Source organism: Brassica rapa, chromosome A05 (genome assembly GCF_000309985.2).
Source record: "Brassica rapa cultivar Chiifu-401-42 chromosome A05, CAAS_Brap_v3.01, whole genome shotgun sequence".
NCBI lineage: Eukaryota > Viridiplantae > Streptophyta > Magnoliopsida > Brassicales > Brassicaceae > Brassica > Brassica rapa.
The window spans coordinates 2080093-2095481 of NC_024799.2; the positions used below are offsets into that span (position 1 = coordinate 2080093).

Genomic DNA, 15389 nt, shown 5'->3' on the forward strand with positions numbered 1-15389 from the left:
GTTACGGTTGCGGGAGTTTGCGGATGCGGGTGGTTGCGGTTTCTAGCGGTTTTAAGAGATTTGTACGACTGGTTATGCGGTTAGAAATTGGTGCGTTTGCGGGATACTTATGACTGGTTAACTACCAAATGCAGCAGCAGTTAAATAATAAATTAACAATATTTACATTTTATACAATTATAAAAATATCAAAAATAATAATATTATAATAAATATAAAAATTATATTTAGAAAGTTATAGTTTAACTTTTTTTAAAAAATATAGAAAATATTTTTATTTTAAAGTTTTATAATATTAATTAAAATTTAATTGATATATTTTAGCATTTTTATAATTTCAATTTAATTTTTTTATTGAATTTTTTTATTTTTGTATTTATATTGTTTTGGAAAAAAATAATTTTTTTTTGTCATCCCGCAAACGCCCGCAACCGCAAACGCTAGCTGGAACCAGCTTTTGAATTTATGAGGTTCAGAGCGATTTGGAGCGCTTTGGAACGGTTTAGAGCGGTTTGAGCGATTGTTGCAAAACGCCAGCAACCGTTACCACTCGCAAAAGCTGCGTTTGCGGGTGGTAGCGGGAAAACCAGTCATACCCTAAATAGATGACGTTTTGTTTTTTTTTTCATTTTTATGGTTGCCTCCCCTTAAGCAAACTTGTCTTTTTTTGATTAATCAATTGAATTGGGTTAGAAAAATGCAAATTGGATTATTAGTAGTTATTAAAATCAGTTTGGAGAATGACATCATTTTTTAATTGACAAATATTTTATTACAAAAGTTCAATCTACATTACTTTTTACCAAACACAGTAATAACAAACCAAAGTTCAACGTATTAGTAAAAATAACTAAAAGATTGTGAAAGAAGAAGAAGAAAAATACAACTAAACTTAAGTTGTAAACATAACACAATTTTAGAGCAGATAAAAAAAGGTGAACTAAGCAAACATCAAACGTATTTTTATTGTCATCACTTACCTATATTACTGCTTGAAATTTTTAAAATATCTCAAAAATCACTAATTCATAAAAATCCATGATAAATTTTCATAGATTATTGCTGATTAAATTTTACATTGTAAGATTTGATTCATCAGTTATAGGTTTTTCTTTTAAATTTTTTGATTTATCCATTTTAATACGTAATCAAATAAGAAAATGATCAATAACAAAAAAAAAACAAGTCCTTTATCAAACACAAAAAAAAAACTGAAATGATTTAGTTATTTTCCCGCAAGAAGAATAAAATAAAAGTGAGAAAAATAAAACTTTTTTATTCCATTGAACAAAGCAAAGCATCTCTCTGTATATTTATTTTCCTTTTAATTTTGATCAAAATATATAGACTACTTCATCACCACCGATCTCTCTAGACGGTCGCCTCCTCCTACCAACAAAAAAAGTCCCTCTCTTTCTCTAGCGATCAGCCAATCATGGATGAAGAGTACGAAGTTATCGTTCTCGGTACTGGTCTCAAGGAGTGCATCCTCAGTGGCCTCCTCTCCGTCGATGGCATCAAGGTGATCCCATCTCAGTGACCACTATATCTCCTATTAGCTGAACTTTAAGCTCCAAGTTCCAGATCTGCCTTTAGATTAGCTAAAGATGTGATCTTTTGTTCAAAATAGGTACTTCACATGGACAGGAACGACTACTACGGTGGAGAGTCAACTTCACTTAATCTCAATCAGGTCCAATACAATACTCTCTCTCATGTTTTATGTTTAAAGATTAAATTTTTGATGTTGTTGATGATGTTGCTTTTTGTTTTGTTTTTACAGCTGTGGAAGAAGTTTAGGGGAGAAGACAAGGCTCCTGCTCATTTAGGTTCTAGCAGAGACTACAATGTTGACATGATGCCCAAGGTTTTTATATTTAGTCTAGCTTCATTGTTACTTATACGAGTTACTACTACTAAAAGTGTTTAATCTTTCGTTGTTGTTGTGGTGGATCATCAGTTTATGATGGCGAATGGGAAGCTTGTTCGTGTCCTTATCCATACCGATGTGACCAAGTATTTGTCTTTTAAAGCTGTTGATGGAAGCTATGTCTTCGTCAAAGGCAAGGTACAAGCCTTTTCACAGAGCTGATTGACGCTTTTTTTTTCTGCACTTTGAAGCCATTTTAACTGTTTTGATAATGCCTTACAGGTTCAGAAGGTGCCAGCAACTCCAGTGGAGGCCCTCAAATCTTCTCTTATGGGTATTTTTGAGAAACGTCGTGCTGGAAAGTTCTTCAGCTATGTTCAGGAATACGATGAGAAGGATCCGAAAACACATGATGGAGTGGATTTGAAGAGAGTTACAACAAAGGAGTTGATTGCGTAAGGCTGATGTTCTGTTGTCATTATCTAATTTTAGACTCTCTGCTACTAACAGTTAGATGTTTTTTTTTTACAGGAAATTTGGTCTGGATGAAAACACTATTGACTTTATTGGTCATGCGGTGGCACTTCACAGTAATGATAGCCATCTCCATCAACCTGCTTATGATACTGTGATGAGAATGAAGGTAGTAAACTGCTCTCGTTGGACTTTAAAGTTTTGATCCCTATGTTATAAAAGTCTTGTTTTAGACAGTTGTTCTTTGAATTTTTTTTATCAGCTCTACGCAGAGTCCCTTGCTCGTTTCCAAGGAGGTTCACCGTATATCTATCCTCTCTATGGATTGGGAGAATTGCCTCAGGTTTTTTCTTTTAATACATGCTTCGTTTGGTTGGTTCAACTCTTTTGATGTTTTTGGATTATAGTTTCTGGATTCTACTTGTTTCAGGCGTTTGCACGACTTAGTGCTGTCTATGGTGGGACTTACATGTTGAATAAACCTGAGTGCAAGGTATATATCTTCGGCTTCCTCATCTTGAGGCTCTTTGTTTTGCTAATTCTCTGCTGCTTACAGAAGGAAAACTTGCAATGCCATTAACTGTTGCGTTTATAACAGGTGGAGTTCGATGAGGAAGGTAAGGTTATGGGTGTTACATCTGAGGGAGAGACTGCCAAATGCAAGAAAGTTGTCTGTGATCCTTCCTACCTGCCAAACAAGGTAATGACTGACAATCACATACCTGTTCAACTTTACACTGACATCTAGCGTGCTAATACGCTATACTTCATTTTGTTTAGTTTTTCAATGCATATTTAGTTTGTTGATCAGAACGTGAGCCAGTTATGCATTATTTATGTTAGGGATTATTTTGATATTTATTTAAATTCGTATTCAAACAGGTGAGGAAGATTGGGAGGGTTGCTAGGGCGATTGCCATTATGAGCCATCCTATTCCAAACACCAATGATTCTCACTCGGTGCAAGTCATCCTACCTCAAAAGCAACTGGGCCGCAAATCAGACATGTGAGTTCTTTTATTCGTCCTGTGGTTCCACTGATAGAAGTTAATGAGTCTTTATGACTGAAAGAAATTGAAACGTCAGGTCCATATATTATTCCCTGTGGTAGCTAAGGTTTGTCTGAATGATGAGTCTTATTGAGTCTTAATGGCAGAAGGGAATAGCTTCAGGTTCTTATATTATCACTTGTTTTACGCTTGAAGCTGATAAGTAAATTGTAAATGTTTCCTGATTTCCCATTAGATACATTACAACAATATTGCTTTCTTGGTTATAATACAACTACTCTATAGAACCTGGCCATGTGTAAACATTGAGTCGATTGATATGTTTGTTTCCCTGCTCATGATAACACTTTGATTGTAAATTGACAGGTATGTCTTCTGCTGTTCGTATTCCCACAACGTTGCTCCCAAGGGAAAATTCATAGCATTTGTGTCGACAGACGCAGAGACTGACAACCCTCAGACCGAGCTGAAGCCTGGAATCGACCTTCTCGGTCAAGTTGATGAGCTGTTCTTCGACATCTATGATAGATACGAGCCTGTCAACGAACCCACTTTGGACAACTGCTTCATCTCAACGGTTTGTTCACTTAAGCATTTATCTGTGAGTATCTTAAAGTTAGATCGTTTCTAATAAAAACTTTTTTAACTCCCGTCTTCAACAGAGTTATGATGCTACAACACACTTTGATACTACTGTTGTTGATGTGCTGAACATGTATAAACTCATCACCGGCAAGGTAATGCTCCAGATTCGTACATATATATCGTGCTTTTATTCATTGAGCTGCAAGTGATCACTATTTTTGTGTTGCAGGAACTGGATCTAAGTGTGGACCTTAACGCAGCTAGTGCTGCAGAGGAATGATGGAGAAAAATGGCAAAGCTCTCTTCCTCTCTAGTCAAACAACTTGATGTACTGGTTGTCTTTATCCCATTTCAAACGTTCTCACTTGTTTCCTCCCTTCATGTTGTCTGTTTAAACACAAAATCAGTTTCATTCCTAAGACCAAAATGTTGGATTTCGTGGTTTATATGAAGTGGGGATTATAAAAGAATATGCTCTTGCAGTTGAACAATCCTCGCCTCTAAGGTTCCTTTAGACTCGTTTCATGATTTTTGGCCCAGCTAAGTAAATCAACCTAATGCTGAGAAAACTATAAACTGGCTCAGTTGAGGTAGTGTTTGTAAACTGATCACCGTCAGGGAGTGAGAACTCAGGTCTTTTTACCAAAGAGAATGGTTGATTGGACCATACAACCGTGGATTGCAGTTGTTATAGTGTATTAAATCACCATTGAAGGTAAGTTGCACCATTCAACCCGAAGGCTCCCTCCTGTGCACTATCTTTCACCAGTCACGACACATCTGGCTCATCGCTGTAGTCTCTCACAGGACCTGACACATTGGTCATTCCCATTAATGCCAAAGGAGACACTTCTCCTCATCTTGTTCATCTCCTCATCTTTGCATTCCCCACTCAAGCTTCCCATTTGGTGATAAGATAGCTCCTCATGTTGTTGACCTAGCCTTCTTCAGCGCTCGTTCAACCTCAGAAGCCTTTGAGATTCATTCCAGCTAATGAAAAAATGGTGGTTGTTAGGATTCAATCTTCTCCTCCTCCTCCATAGCTTCAGCCCAGTTCATCTATCACCTTCTCTAAATCGTTTAAACGTCCATCTCCATATCCATACCTCTAGCGCTCAAAATTCAACTCTACTACCATTAAGCTGCAAAGGTGGTATAGTGTCTTACTTCTGCCAAAAAACCACCGTTTCTTGGAGACAAAAGGAACACACTATTACCCAAAGGAGAGAAGTTCATAATAGACATCTCAGGAGACTGAGGTGAAACCATTGCTGAGACAGTGGAAGAATTAACCAGTCTCAACTCATCTCTTCTATGAGCAAACAAACAAACTCTCCTCCCACAACCTGTCTCGTCTTTACCTTCATTCAACCAAATGCTAAGAAAACCAAACCGGCTCAAATGTGTTGGGATGTGTTAAAAACGTTAATCTGATAACCTTTCAGGGAAGTAGCCTGTATAAGAACTCAAATATGTGATCAACAAAGATTTTGAAAAACAAAGTTTATTAATCAAAGATTGTATTCGACTAAAGATCACATGGTCAAAACAAAACAACTCATATCCAATCCAAACAAAAAAAAAACTAAGAAATGGGGAAAAGATGATAGAAGGAAGCTTTATCATCAGTTCATCCTCCTGACAAGCTCGTTGATGAAGTTCTCTCTGTTTCCAGCATCACCACCTTCAACGTAGTGGTTCCTCTTCTTCTTGAGACCACCGAGTGGTGCCTTCAACTGGAATGGCCAAAGGAAGTTGTTGGCTTCTTTGAAGTGAGGTCCAACGGTCATGATCTCGTGGATCAGATCCTCCACGCAGATGATGTTGTGCTTTCCTAGAGCTTCGTTCACTATGGAGTTGTCGGTGAGTGCTATCCTCTGGTGGTTCAGCTTTCCAAAACCCCTCTTGTAGATTAGCTCCTTCACACTCTTCAAGTTTGGGTATCTACACAAGACATATCATCTCACTTAGAGTACATTCTTGTGGTTTATGATAGAGGGAGAGGAAAGAATCAGATGAGATACCCGTAAGTCACGTAAGGCTCAACACGACGCAACATGTTGATTGTTGCCTTGTTCACCTTAAGGAACACACCATTGAAGATCTGCACACACACAAGTTAACACACAAGTTAGCAGACATATCTTATTGGTAATCATATGATGTCTGAGACTAGATGAACTTAGGAGACTTTAAGACTTACTTGTCTCAAACGCAAGAGCTGCAGAATCTTCTTGGTTTTTGGGTCAATAGCGTTGATTCTGCAAACACACAAACATTCATTTTAAGCAAACAAACAGAAACTGTTTTGGAACATTCTGTAAGAGAAGATCAACAACATACCCACGGATACGAATGATAAAGAGCAGTTTAGCCTCAGGGTCAACATAGAACCCTCCTTTCAACTTAGCCTCACGCTTCAAACGGATCAACTCATTATCCTAAAACAATTGAGGAAAAAAAAGAGAGTCTATTCATCAGAACCACCAACCATCAACAGAGAAAAGTAATCTCATTTAAGTGTGTTTAGTTAACCTTCTCTGCGTATTCTTTAGCATATTGCTCAGCTCTCTTGAAGATAAGCTTCCTGTTCTCAACGCTCTTCTTCTTAGCAGCTGCAGCTTCCTGTTTCTTAGCCAATGCCCATTCCTCTTCCCTCTTGATCTTCTTTAGGACAGACTCTGGAACCACCACTTTGGATTCAGCCATTTCTCCTAACATAACAAAAAAACAAAAACATAAGCTTCCCAACCAAAACAGTAAACCAAAGAGACAACCTTTGAGCATTGTATTAAGCAGAAACATTGATGTAATGACTTAAACCAAACAGCTATATCATAAAGTAAAGTTTTTTTAATATGTATACAAAACCTAGGAAGTGAGCTTGTCACTGGGTACAAGAGAACACTTATGGTTCGAGACGAAAGTATACGAGGAAGATCGAAGAAGCTTACTTTGAGAGCAAGTGAGATAGAGAGCGCGGCGCAGAGAGGAAGAAGAAGACGAATGAATCAAAATGGGTTTTAGGGTTTTAATTGTTAACCCTATTATTTTCTTTAAACGGGCCTAACATTGGGCCTCGGTTAATTTGGGCCCAGCATCCACTTACATAATTAACCGGACCATTGTAAAATACCTTAAACGAGTGGTCCAAGTTATGAGAATAATTATATGACAAACAAAAATTCGTTTTGTAGTTCTCTTACAGGATTCGCTTGGTGCCTTGGTTACAAATTGAAAATCTGAAATGTTTCACTCTTATTATTTTATTATCGTCAGAAGTTTATAAAAAATCATGGTGCAAAGAATCGTATAGCCCCAACAAGGGTGAATACAATTTTGAGCTGTGAATATTAAATTTGGAGGCTAATTTTTGGTTACAGAATGACCAAGTCCATGCTGTCTGGTAAACCATAGATCGAATACGGTTTATCTAAACTAGAAGTTAGTTAACTTTTTAATAATTAATTTAAAACATGCTGATATTCTGCACTAACTTGGTTACACTTGCACATATGGTCTTCTAGAAGAAATTTTAGTAACCGTAAAGCAAGAAAGAAGAAAGACGTTTATACGATAAGTGCTTGGCCACTTCTTTCGTCCCCATGAGGAAGACAACTCCTGAAAAAGGAAATAAAATATCAATCCTTTTCTAGAACCCTTATCCTACTCTTCTATTCTTAACTATTAATTTATATTTTTAATTTTTAATTTTCAAAACCAATATAGATGTCAATCAAATAAGTAGAAACCAATCCACTTAAGTCAATCAACCAAGAAACACACAACACCCTCTTTGATTTCGTAGCGATTTCAAAGTTTCACTGTAAACCAACTATTGCTATCGTCGTGAACTTTGTTACTAGTAGATATTTATTTAGTAAGAATTTTGTTTAAAAAATATTGAATTTTTTTTAGGAGTTTATATATATATTACATATTTCTTTTTAAAAATTTACTGATCAAACTTAGACTGTAACTAAACTTAAGGTGTGATTGATGACCAAAGGAATGCGAATGAACATTCAATTCCTTAGAGCATGTTTATTGGTGCAATCCCTTAGTGGGTGCTTAGTGAATTTTTAAATATTAAAATTGTGATGGGGTCAAAAAGAAAAGAACCAAACTATGAGGACTGGATGTGCAAAATAGCCAAAAGTAGCCATTGATGTTTCACGAGTCTTTCGAATGCGACGGCGAACTTGATTCCAACGATGAGCAGCACGACAGAGATGAACTGACGATGTCGAAACTGAGGTGGAGGAGAGCTGACGACGCCGATGATTCAGGGACTGTGCAGTGGAGGAGAGCTGAGACGTTGGGGATTGATGATTGGAGCATCGGAGAGGGGAGAAACAACCAACCATGGTCTCCAATCTCGAGATGCAGAGCGGCTTCATGGCGTCGAGGAGTCGTCGAGGTGTCGAGGACTCCCTGTTTCGCCACCGAGAGAAGAAAAAGAAAAAAGACGAAAGACGACACTGCTCCTCCAGCCAACCTGATTGTGCCACGTACCCGCTAAGCAACGTGCCTTCGAGACCCAAATTAGGCGACGTCCTTTGTTTAATTGTCTATTTTCCTTTTATTTTAATTGCCAATTTAGCTAAACAACCCTCCTAAGCGACGCCGATAAACATGCTCTTATGGTTTCCATAAAAATACACTATTTATAAGGAATTAATTTCTTTTTATTCATTATCATTTTTTTTGTAGAGAATAACAAAGCAAAATGATTCTTCATTATTTTTGAAGAGGAACAATAATTCTCATTCATTCATTTTATTTTATTCTTTTTCATTTTTCTTTATTTTTTAGGTGTTTTTTAAATGGTCACCAGTCACACATTTAATGTTTTATTGGATTGTGTCTATAACTGGCTCTACATAACGTAGTTTTCGTTAGTCGACAAAATTGTTACAGGAGTTGTCTCCCTTAACACTAGTGGCAGGTTTTTCTTTTGTGAAAATTGCCAAGGTTAGTGTTTAGGCTAATTATTGATATGAATAGGTGGTAAAATTAAACATGTGAACCAAAACGATATACTATGCCAATACACTCTACTTGACTAGCTAGATTACCTACGACGGTGACTCGAGGATTGTTCTGTTTTCACTCGACAATTTTTGTTGATGATTCAAAACACAGAAGACGACAGAGAGATAATTACAATATGATATAACAATAATAAAGGACGGTTGACAAAAGAAGAAGACCAATAATGTGAGAACAATGGACCCAGCTCTTATCAATGGACGACTATATTATTATTTTCCTTTCTCATACACATCCACTAAAAACATTTTTGGCTATGTTCAATAAGGTTCATTTTAGCTAAAAACAAATATTATAACATTTACGAAAATCACATATTACAAGATCTACACAAGAACATCTTTCTAAGTCATCATCACCCTCTGCATCCCCATCCCCTGCATATGGACATCACCGGTTTTGAATCTATGTGATAAAGTTTAGTCTTACTCTATAACGGCCATCTAACATTTCTTACCACTTGGTCGAAGTTCCCAATAATTAAAACATGTATTAACCTAAGCTGTAGTAATTTTAAAATTAAAATTAATTAGTCCCCCACAATTTTTTTGGAACATAAACTAAAACGTTAACTAGTATTGTTTCCGTGGTTGATATTTGAATTAGTATCTTTGAACTATTGTTTGGCATTGTTGTGATGTAACAGTTAAACTATCTATGTAACGTACCGACACCGGGTTATGATTACCATGGGCTTATTCGCGAAGAAAAAGACGAAAAAGATTTTCGTAATATATCAACAAAACTGTAAATTGTATTTTTCTTGGATTTCATGAATACAATGGGACGAAATGTAATCATGATAAGTCTGGTCATGAGAATGAAATACAACATATTCATATAGACGAAATTATATTAAAAATATCTAGCTATATAATGATTCACATGCATGTACACTGTATACAAAAAGAAAATATTTCCTTTTTGCAAGTGGTATATATAGTCTCTTGTTGTAGCTACATGATTTTTGTATTGCACACAGATGCGTTCAATTAATTACCTATGCACAACATGTTTTGTGACTAAATCAAGTCTTATATTTCCACTTTTTCATTTTTAACGTACGCACCTCAAGATTTTTGTTGTTTAATAATATGATATGAAATTCATGTGGCATTATTGTCTGGTCGAGAGGAGATGACTTGTGTGAGGCTGTAATTGTAAATCCGCGAAACGTACCTTTACGTCGGTGCATGTCATAGTCGACGTGTCACCGTACTGAAAATAACCAAATCTAATATTAATGCATCCATGAGGCCTTCTAGAAGACTATAATGTAACTTCCCTCACAACATTATATATATGTAATAAGCTAATACGTATACAAACACGAGATGATATCATAAAACTTTAACAATTGAGCATAGATTAAGAATTTGTTTGATAGTGCGTGCTCCATGCAGAATGGATGTGAAGATGTAATTTAGATAATGATAAAGCTCATGATCACAATATGTTTAATGATAATATCGGTTGACGGTTGCGTCTGTGAATACGACTCACTTTGTACGTATTACAGTATCATATATACTAGTATTATTTCTCCTTGTAAAGCTTCTAGAAGCCTACTGGCTTTCTTACATTTAAAATATTTTCCTAAATACAAAGCTAGGTCGGGACGACCTTTATCAAGATGGTTACGGGTACCGTTTTTCAAGGTGATGTGTAAACTTAATTGGAAGTTGAATTATTGACCTGGTTCATACATACATCGATTACGCTATATATGTACCTCACGTTCAAAACTCTAACTCGATTAGAAGTCTTCCTATTGATCAATAACATGGACATATCAAGATTATGAAAATATGAAGATCAAAGATGTCACTGCTTTTGACCATTTGCGTCTCTATTTACTATGGTTGAATCAGGTGACATTGACAGGGAGAATATACACTTAATATTATCTAGTAATCTAGTTAAAAAGGCTATTAGGTCAAAGCTACTTTTATACTTTAGTGTGGTAAAAGCGTAAAACATATAGTGGGACAGTATCAACTGATGAATATTAATACAATCAACTTTACCTAACTTCACTTAACCTAAAAAAGTTACCTAATGTTACAACATAGACTATTTTTATGTAAATATATCTCGAAAATTTCACCAAAAATACGAATAATATAATATATAGTTTTTTTTATCTCATCACTAAATCTATCAAGTATATCAACGTGGAGTTGATATACTGGTAAAGAAGTTGCGGCTGTAATTTCTGGTAAAGAAAACACTTTTTTTTTAAGTACATGAAGCTGCTAAAATTGGAAAAGTATAAACCGAACCGTCGCGTAGTTTTAAACCAAGACTCTATCGTCCTCCTCCTTCCCTTATATAAAGGCTTTGCCACCTTCGTTTCCTTTACCTTCAAACACGCTCAAAGTAATTAAACTCCCATCTTCTTCAGTGTTTGTTAAGCTCAATTCAAACTCAACCCTCTTTGTTTCTTCTCTAACAAGTATAGTAATGTCGAAAAAGAGAGCTGGTGACGTTTCAAAAGGTATTCACAAGTGTCACGGTTTGATTCCCGGTTTACCGTCCGAGTTAGCTATCGAGTGTCTGGTCAGAGTACCGTACCAGTTTCAGTCCGATATGAAGTCTGTTAGCCGTTCTTGGCGCAGCTTACTATCTGACTCTTCGTTTACCAAAGAACGGCAGAGATGCGGCAAAGCAGAGCTTCTCCTCTGTTTGGTTCAACCGCTTACGCCGCCAAATCCAGCGTCCAAAGCGGTTGGAGAGACATTACTGGGTGAGAAAGAAGTGGAGGATGAGTCCCCGCGCGTTTCGGGGACGCCGCGGTTTGGGTTGAGCGTTTACAACGCCACTATGTCCACGTGGAACCGCGTCGCGTTTCCAGGTCAGCAGATCCCGCTTTTCTGCGAGTGCGTCGCGGTTCAGGCCTCCGGGAAGATTCTCCTCATCGGCGGGTGGGATCCGGAGACGCTACAGCCGGTGAAAGACGTTTACGTCCTCGAGCTCGCCGGAGAAGGAAGCGGAAGGAGGTGGAGAAAAGGAGCGTCTATGAACGAAGCGCGCTCCTTCTTCGCCTGCGCTACCGTCGGTTCCACGAAAGTGTACGTCGCCGGAGGACACGACGATCAGAAGAACGCTTTGCGATCAGCGGAGGTGTACGACGTGGAGAAAGACGAGTGGTTGATGCTTCCTCCGATGACGGAAGGAAGAGACGAGTGTCAAGGACTCGCCATGGGCCTTCAAAAAGCCCATTTAAATTTTGACAAGGACGGCCCATTATCGGCCCACTTATGTGACGGTTATACCGTTGGGAAGGAGCTAAGATTCTGCGTCTTGAGCGGTTACGGAACAGAGTCTCAAGGGAGGTTCCGCTCCGACGGAGAAGTTTACGATCCTGTAACAAACTCCTGGTCGAGAATCGAGAACGTGTGGCCGTTCTTTGATACTAGCCCTAGAGGCCGCATCATCGACGGAGACATCAGAGGCTCCTCCTCTAAGTTATGGTGTTTCTCTGACTGTAAGAGAGAGTGGGAGACTGAAGACGAGTCAAGAAAATGGAGACTTGATCTTGAAAGTATAGAGCTTCCGGTCACCGGAAGCTCGGTTTACGGAGGAAGTTTAGGAGGTGAAGCGGTGGTGATGAGTGGCGGGGGGAGTGAGAGTGGAGGCAGAGGAACGATGATGATGAGGAAGACGGAGGAGAAATGGAGTCGTGTCCATGACCATGAGATTCCTTTTGGTTTCTCCTCTCTACCATTCTCACATGCTTCAATCTATGTCTGAAATTTTTTAATAGATGTGATGAAACACAAACTGCTTTTTGATTAAACGTGTGTTTTTAAAAGTACAACATTGTCTTTGTGATCTGATCCGAAGATTCTAAAGATATGACCAAGCTTTTTTCATAGTGCAACATTGTATCTTGTCTGAAGGAAAAGAATTGTAAAATATTTTTTTTTTTGAATTTTGATGATGATTATAACAATTGCCAGTCATCTTCTTCTCCATGTTCTTCTTCTCTATCCTCCACAAACTCGCAGCTGCTGTGGTGGTTAACCAAGCTGTGGGTTTGAGTGACGGTGAACAACGGAGCGCCTTTTGATTCCTCAGCTAGTGTCGATGCTCGGTGACACAAGTCATCGAAGTCAGCTTTGTCGCGGCAATAGAATCCGAGAGCTAGTGATGGGTCAAGTGATTCCAATGGAACGTAACGAAGCACACTGATGCAGAGTAAAAAACACTTAAGATTCTGAAGATAACTGGTCAAGTGAATAGATAAGAGTGATGAAAACTTACTTGCAATGATAGGAGGAGGTGTCAACAACATCTAGAGTTTCCTTGTTCACTGTGACCACCTGCTGAACATCATGTGGATCAAGGTAGAAACCATTGTCCTCTTGAACGCCAACTATGTAAGTCGAAGCACCTGGCTTTCCACCCAAAACTCCAAGGCTTTGAGGGAAAGTGAACGTGGCTTTGAGAGATGGAATGTACCTTGGATTCACTCTGTCAAGACCGAGAACCAACGGGACCAAGAGCAGAAGCGGTGCCCACTCATCCTCTCCTCTCGAGAACTCCACACAAGACTTGATCACATCTTCTATACATAGAACTGGAGCTCCACCTCTCTCCCCATCTTCGCTGCCAGAAACTATATGAATAGCCATAGGAAGCGAATCACTTTGTTTCCTCTTCTTGCACGCTAACGACTCCCACGACCTACAAATAGCATACGGTCCCACCCATGACCCAGCAGCGAGACCATAGGTCTCTCCAACTAGTATAAGATTGTGAATAGAGAAAGCTGAAGCCTCGGAATCACCAAAAGGTTCCAACGTCTCCAAGTACTCCTGCTCAGGCTGCACTGAGCTAACCTCGGAGTTCTTGTTCCTCCAAGACCTCCCCAGTCTATGGAAAAGCAACGCCTGAGCAAAGAGCATCTGGCTACTCCGGATCATGCAACCCCAGTTTACATCGCTGGTGTAACTTGTGTCCTTGATAGGTTCAAAACCTGTAAAAAAAATAAAACGGTGAATCTTCTGCAATAACCTTGGCTTGAGTTTGTAAGTTGAATATATACCACAAACCTTTACGATATGTCATCAGTATTCTGGAGGAAAAGTCTTGTTTCAATGCAGCCACTACGCTGCCATCATCTGTTTCTTCATCATCGGATAATTTATAACAGACGCCTAGTAGCCAAAAGTCGCTTGTAGTGCTCGGAAGACCAGTCCTGTTTGGTCCTAAAACACGGTCCTGGAACCTCTTGATCGCACCGCTCGCCATAGAGACTTTCTTTACAAACGATGTCCAAGTAGCAGCGCAAAGTTGCTTACGCCCCGAAGTTGAAGAAGACTCCCTATACGGTTGAGAAACTGAGGAAGAAGAAGGCGCAAACACGTTTGACCACAAGGTACACTTATTATCACTATGTTCGGAATCTGATGAAACTAGAGGTGTTGGGGATATATCATGCTTTTCACTCTTTCTTGATGATTGAGGAACAAATCTATCAGTTAAAACCTTCATTACCTAGACATGAAGCAGCAATTGCAACGTGTCCGTCTCATAGAAGCAAACCAAAACCCTGAGGAACCTTATCTGAAACAAATAAGCATAACATTCAACACATACTACAAGTAGGAGCAAACGAAGATGAGCTAAAAGCTCCTACAACCAACCTCAAACACTACAATCATGTCTGTAAGACAAACACCATGTCCTTAAGACATTCTGATTCCACATGTAAGAGGGCTTAGGGGTTCATTATAGACATATAAAGCATAACTTTTTAAGATAAAGGCATTCAAATTCAACATGCATACCCTCCTAATTAAAGAAATTATTCAGCAACTAACAAATCACAAAATACAGAATAAAAAAATCAGACTTTAAGACCTGAAGACGTTTTAAGTAATTGCAAACGATCATGTAATCAAACGCAAATTGACAGAGCTAATAGTAAACGATTCCATCATCTAGTCCGAATAATTAGCAGGAAGCAAAAGGATTATCACCTGAGAGATGGATCAAACAACCACCACCGGCGAGGGAAACACAAGGGTAAGAAGAAAGAGAAGAAGATCGGTTTCGTGTTGTATCGTCTTGCTTCTGAGTCCCGTCGAAGATACCTTTACAACGGACAACTAAGGCGAACGTGTGTCTTGTCTCCTCTGGGACACAATCTGAAAATCTCTCTCTACTTCTTCAAAGCTCTGATTAGATTTTTTTAATGACGCCTTTATATGATTTATAAATTAGTTCTCACATAAATCAGGGTTATCATTATCACTCGAGGGTTATAAAAAAATATACAGATTTAAGACTTTTTTTTGTTATAAATCCTAGAAAAATAATTATAATATAATTTGCCCAATTGCAAAAAATAAATAAAATAAGGGATTAGCAGCAAATATAAATGTGATTAC

At 38.2% G+C, this 15389-nt stretch overlaps 4 protein-coding genes across 6 annotated transcripts; 2 read left to right on the forward strand and 2 right to left on the reverse strand.

Moving 5' to 3' along the window:
* Window positions 1–1371: 1371 nt before the first annotated feature.
* Window positions 1372–4409, forward strand: LOC103866767 (guanosine nucleotide diphosphate dissociation inhibitor 1; the record flags this gene model as incomplete). The annotated part of the gene is given in 13 exon segments (NM_001301988.1): window positions 1372–1522; window positions 1631–1693; window positions 1784–1867; window positions 1961–2068; window positions 2153–2325; window positions 2402–2513; window positions 2607–2687; window positions 2775–2837; window positions 2943–3044; window positions 3227–3351; window positions 3721–3931; window positions 4017–4091; window positions 4169–4409. Coding segments are annotated over 13 exon segments (1335 nt in total). The 3' UTR covers window positions 4220–4409.
* Window positions 4410–5398: 989 nt separating this feature from the next.
* On the reverse strand, window positions 5399–6992 carry LOC103866768 (60S ribosomal protein L7-3). 2 transcript variants are annotated; one of them, XM_009144744.3, is made up of 6 exons: window positions 6894–6992; window positions 6475–6653; window positions 6283–6380; window positions 6143–6200; window positions 5964–6043; window positions 5399–5883 (listed from the first exon to the last, which is right to left on the reverse strand). In XM_009144744.3, the coding sequence occupies exons 2-6, from the start codon at window positions 6646–6648 to the stop codon at window positions 5565–5567; spliced, it is 729 nt and encodes a 242-aa protein (XP_009142992.1). In that variant the 5' UTR covers window positions 6649–6653; window positions 6894–6992; the 3' UTR covers window positions 5399–5564. The 2 variants fall into 2 exon arrangements, with proteins under 2 accessions (XP_009142992.1, XP_009142993.1); XM_009144745.3 differs by having other exon boundaries at window positions 6811–6934.
* A 3919-nt stretch (window positions 6993–10911) lies between these two features.
* On the forward strand, window positions 10912–12876 carry LOC103866770 (F-box/kelch-repeat protein At2g44130). Its single transcript, XM_009144749.3, has one exon. It carries the CDS (start codon window positions 11455–11457, stop codon window positions 12742–12744), a length of 1290 nt encoding a protein of 429 aa, XP_009142997.1. The 5' UTR covers window positions 10912–11454; the 3' UTR covers window positions 12745–12876.
* LOC103866769 (cysteine protease ATG4a) lies at window positions 12766–15231 on the reverse strand. Of its 2 annotated transcripts, XM_009144748.3 has the most exons (5): window positions 14979–15230; window positions 14494–14562; window positions 14049–14336; window positions 13258–13972; window positions 12766–13181 (listed from the first exon to the last, which is right to left on the reverse strand). In XM_009144748.3, exons 3-5 carry the CDS (start codon window positions 14245–14247, stop codon window positions 12938–12940), a joined length of 1158 nt encoding a protein of 385 aa, XP_009142996.1. In that variant the 5' UTR covers window positions 14248–14336; window positions 14494–14562; window positions 14979–15230; the 3' UTR covers window positions 12766–12937. The 2 variants fall into 2 exon arrangements, with proteins under 2 accessions (XP_009142996.1, XP_009142995.1); XM_009144747.3 differs by having other exon boundaries at window positions 14049–14562; window positions 14979–15231.
* Window positions 15232–15389: the final 158 nt, after the last annotated feature.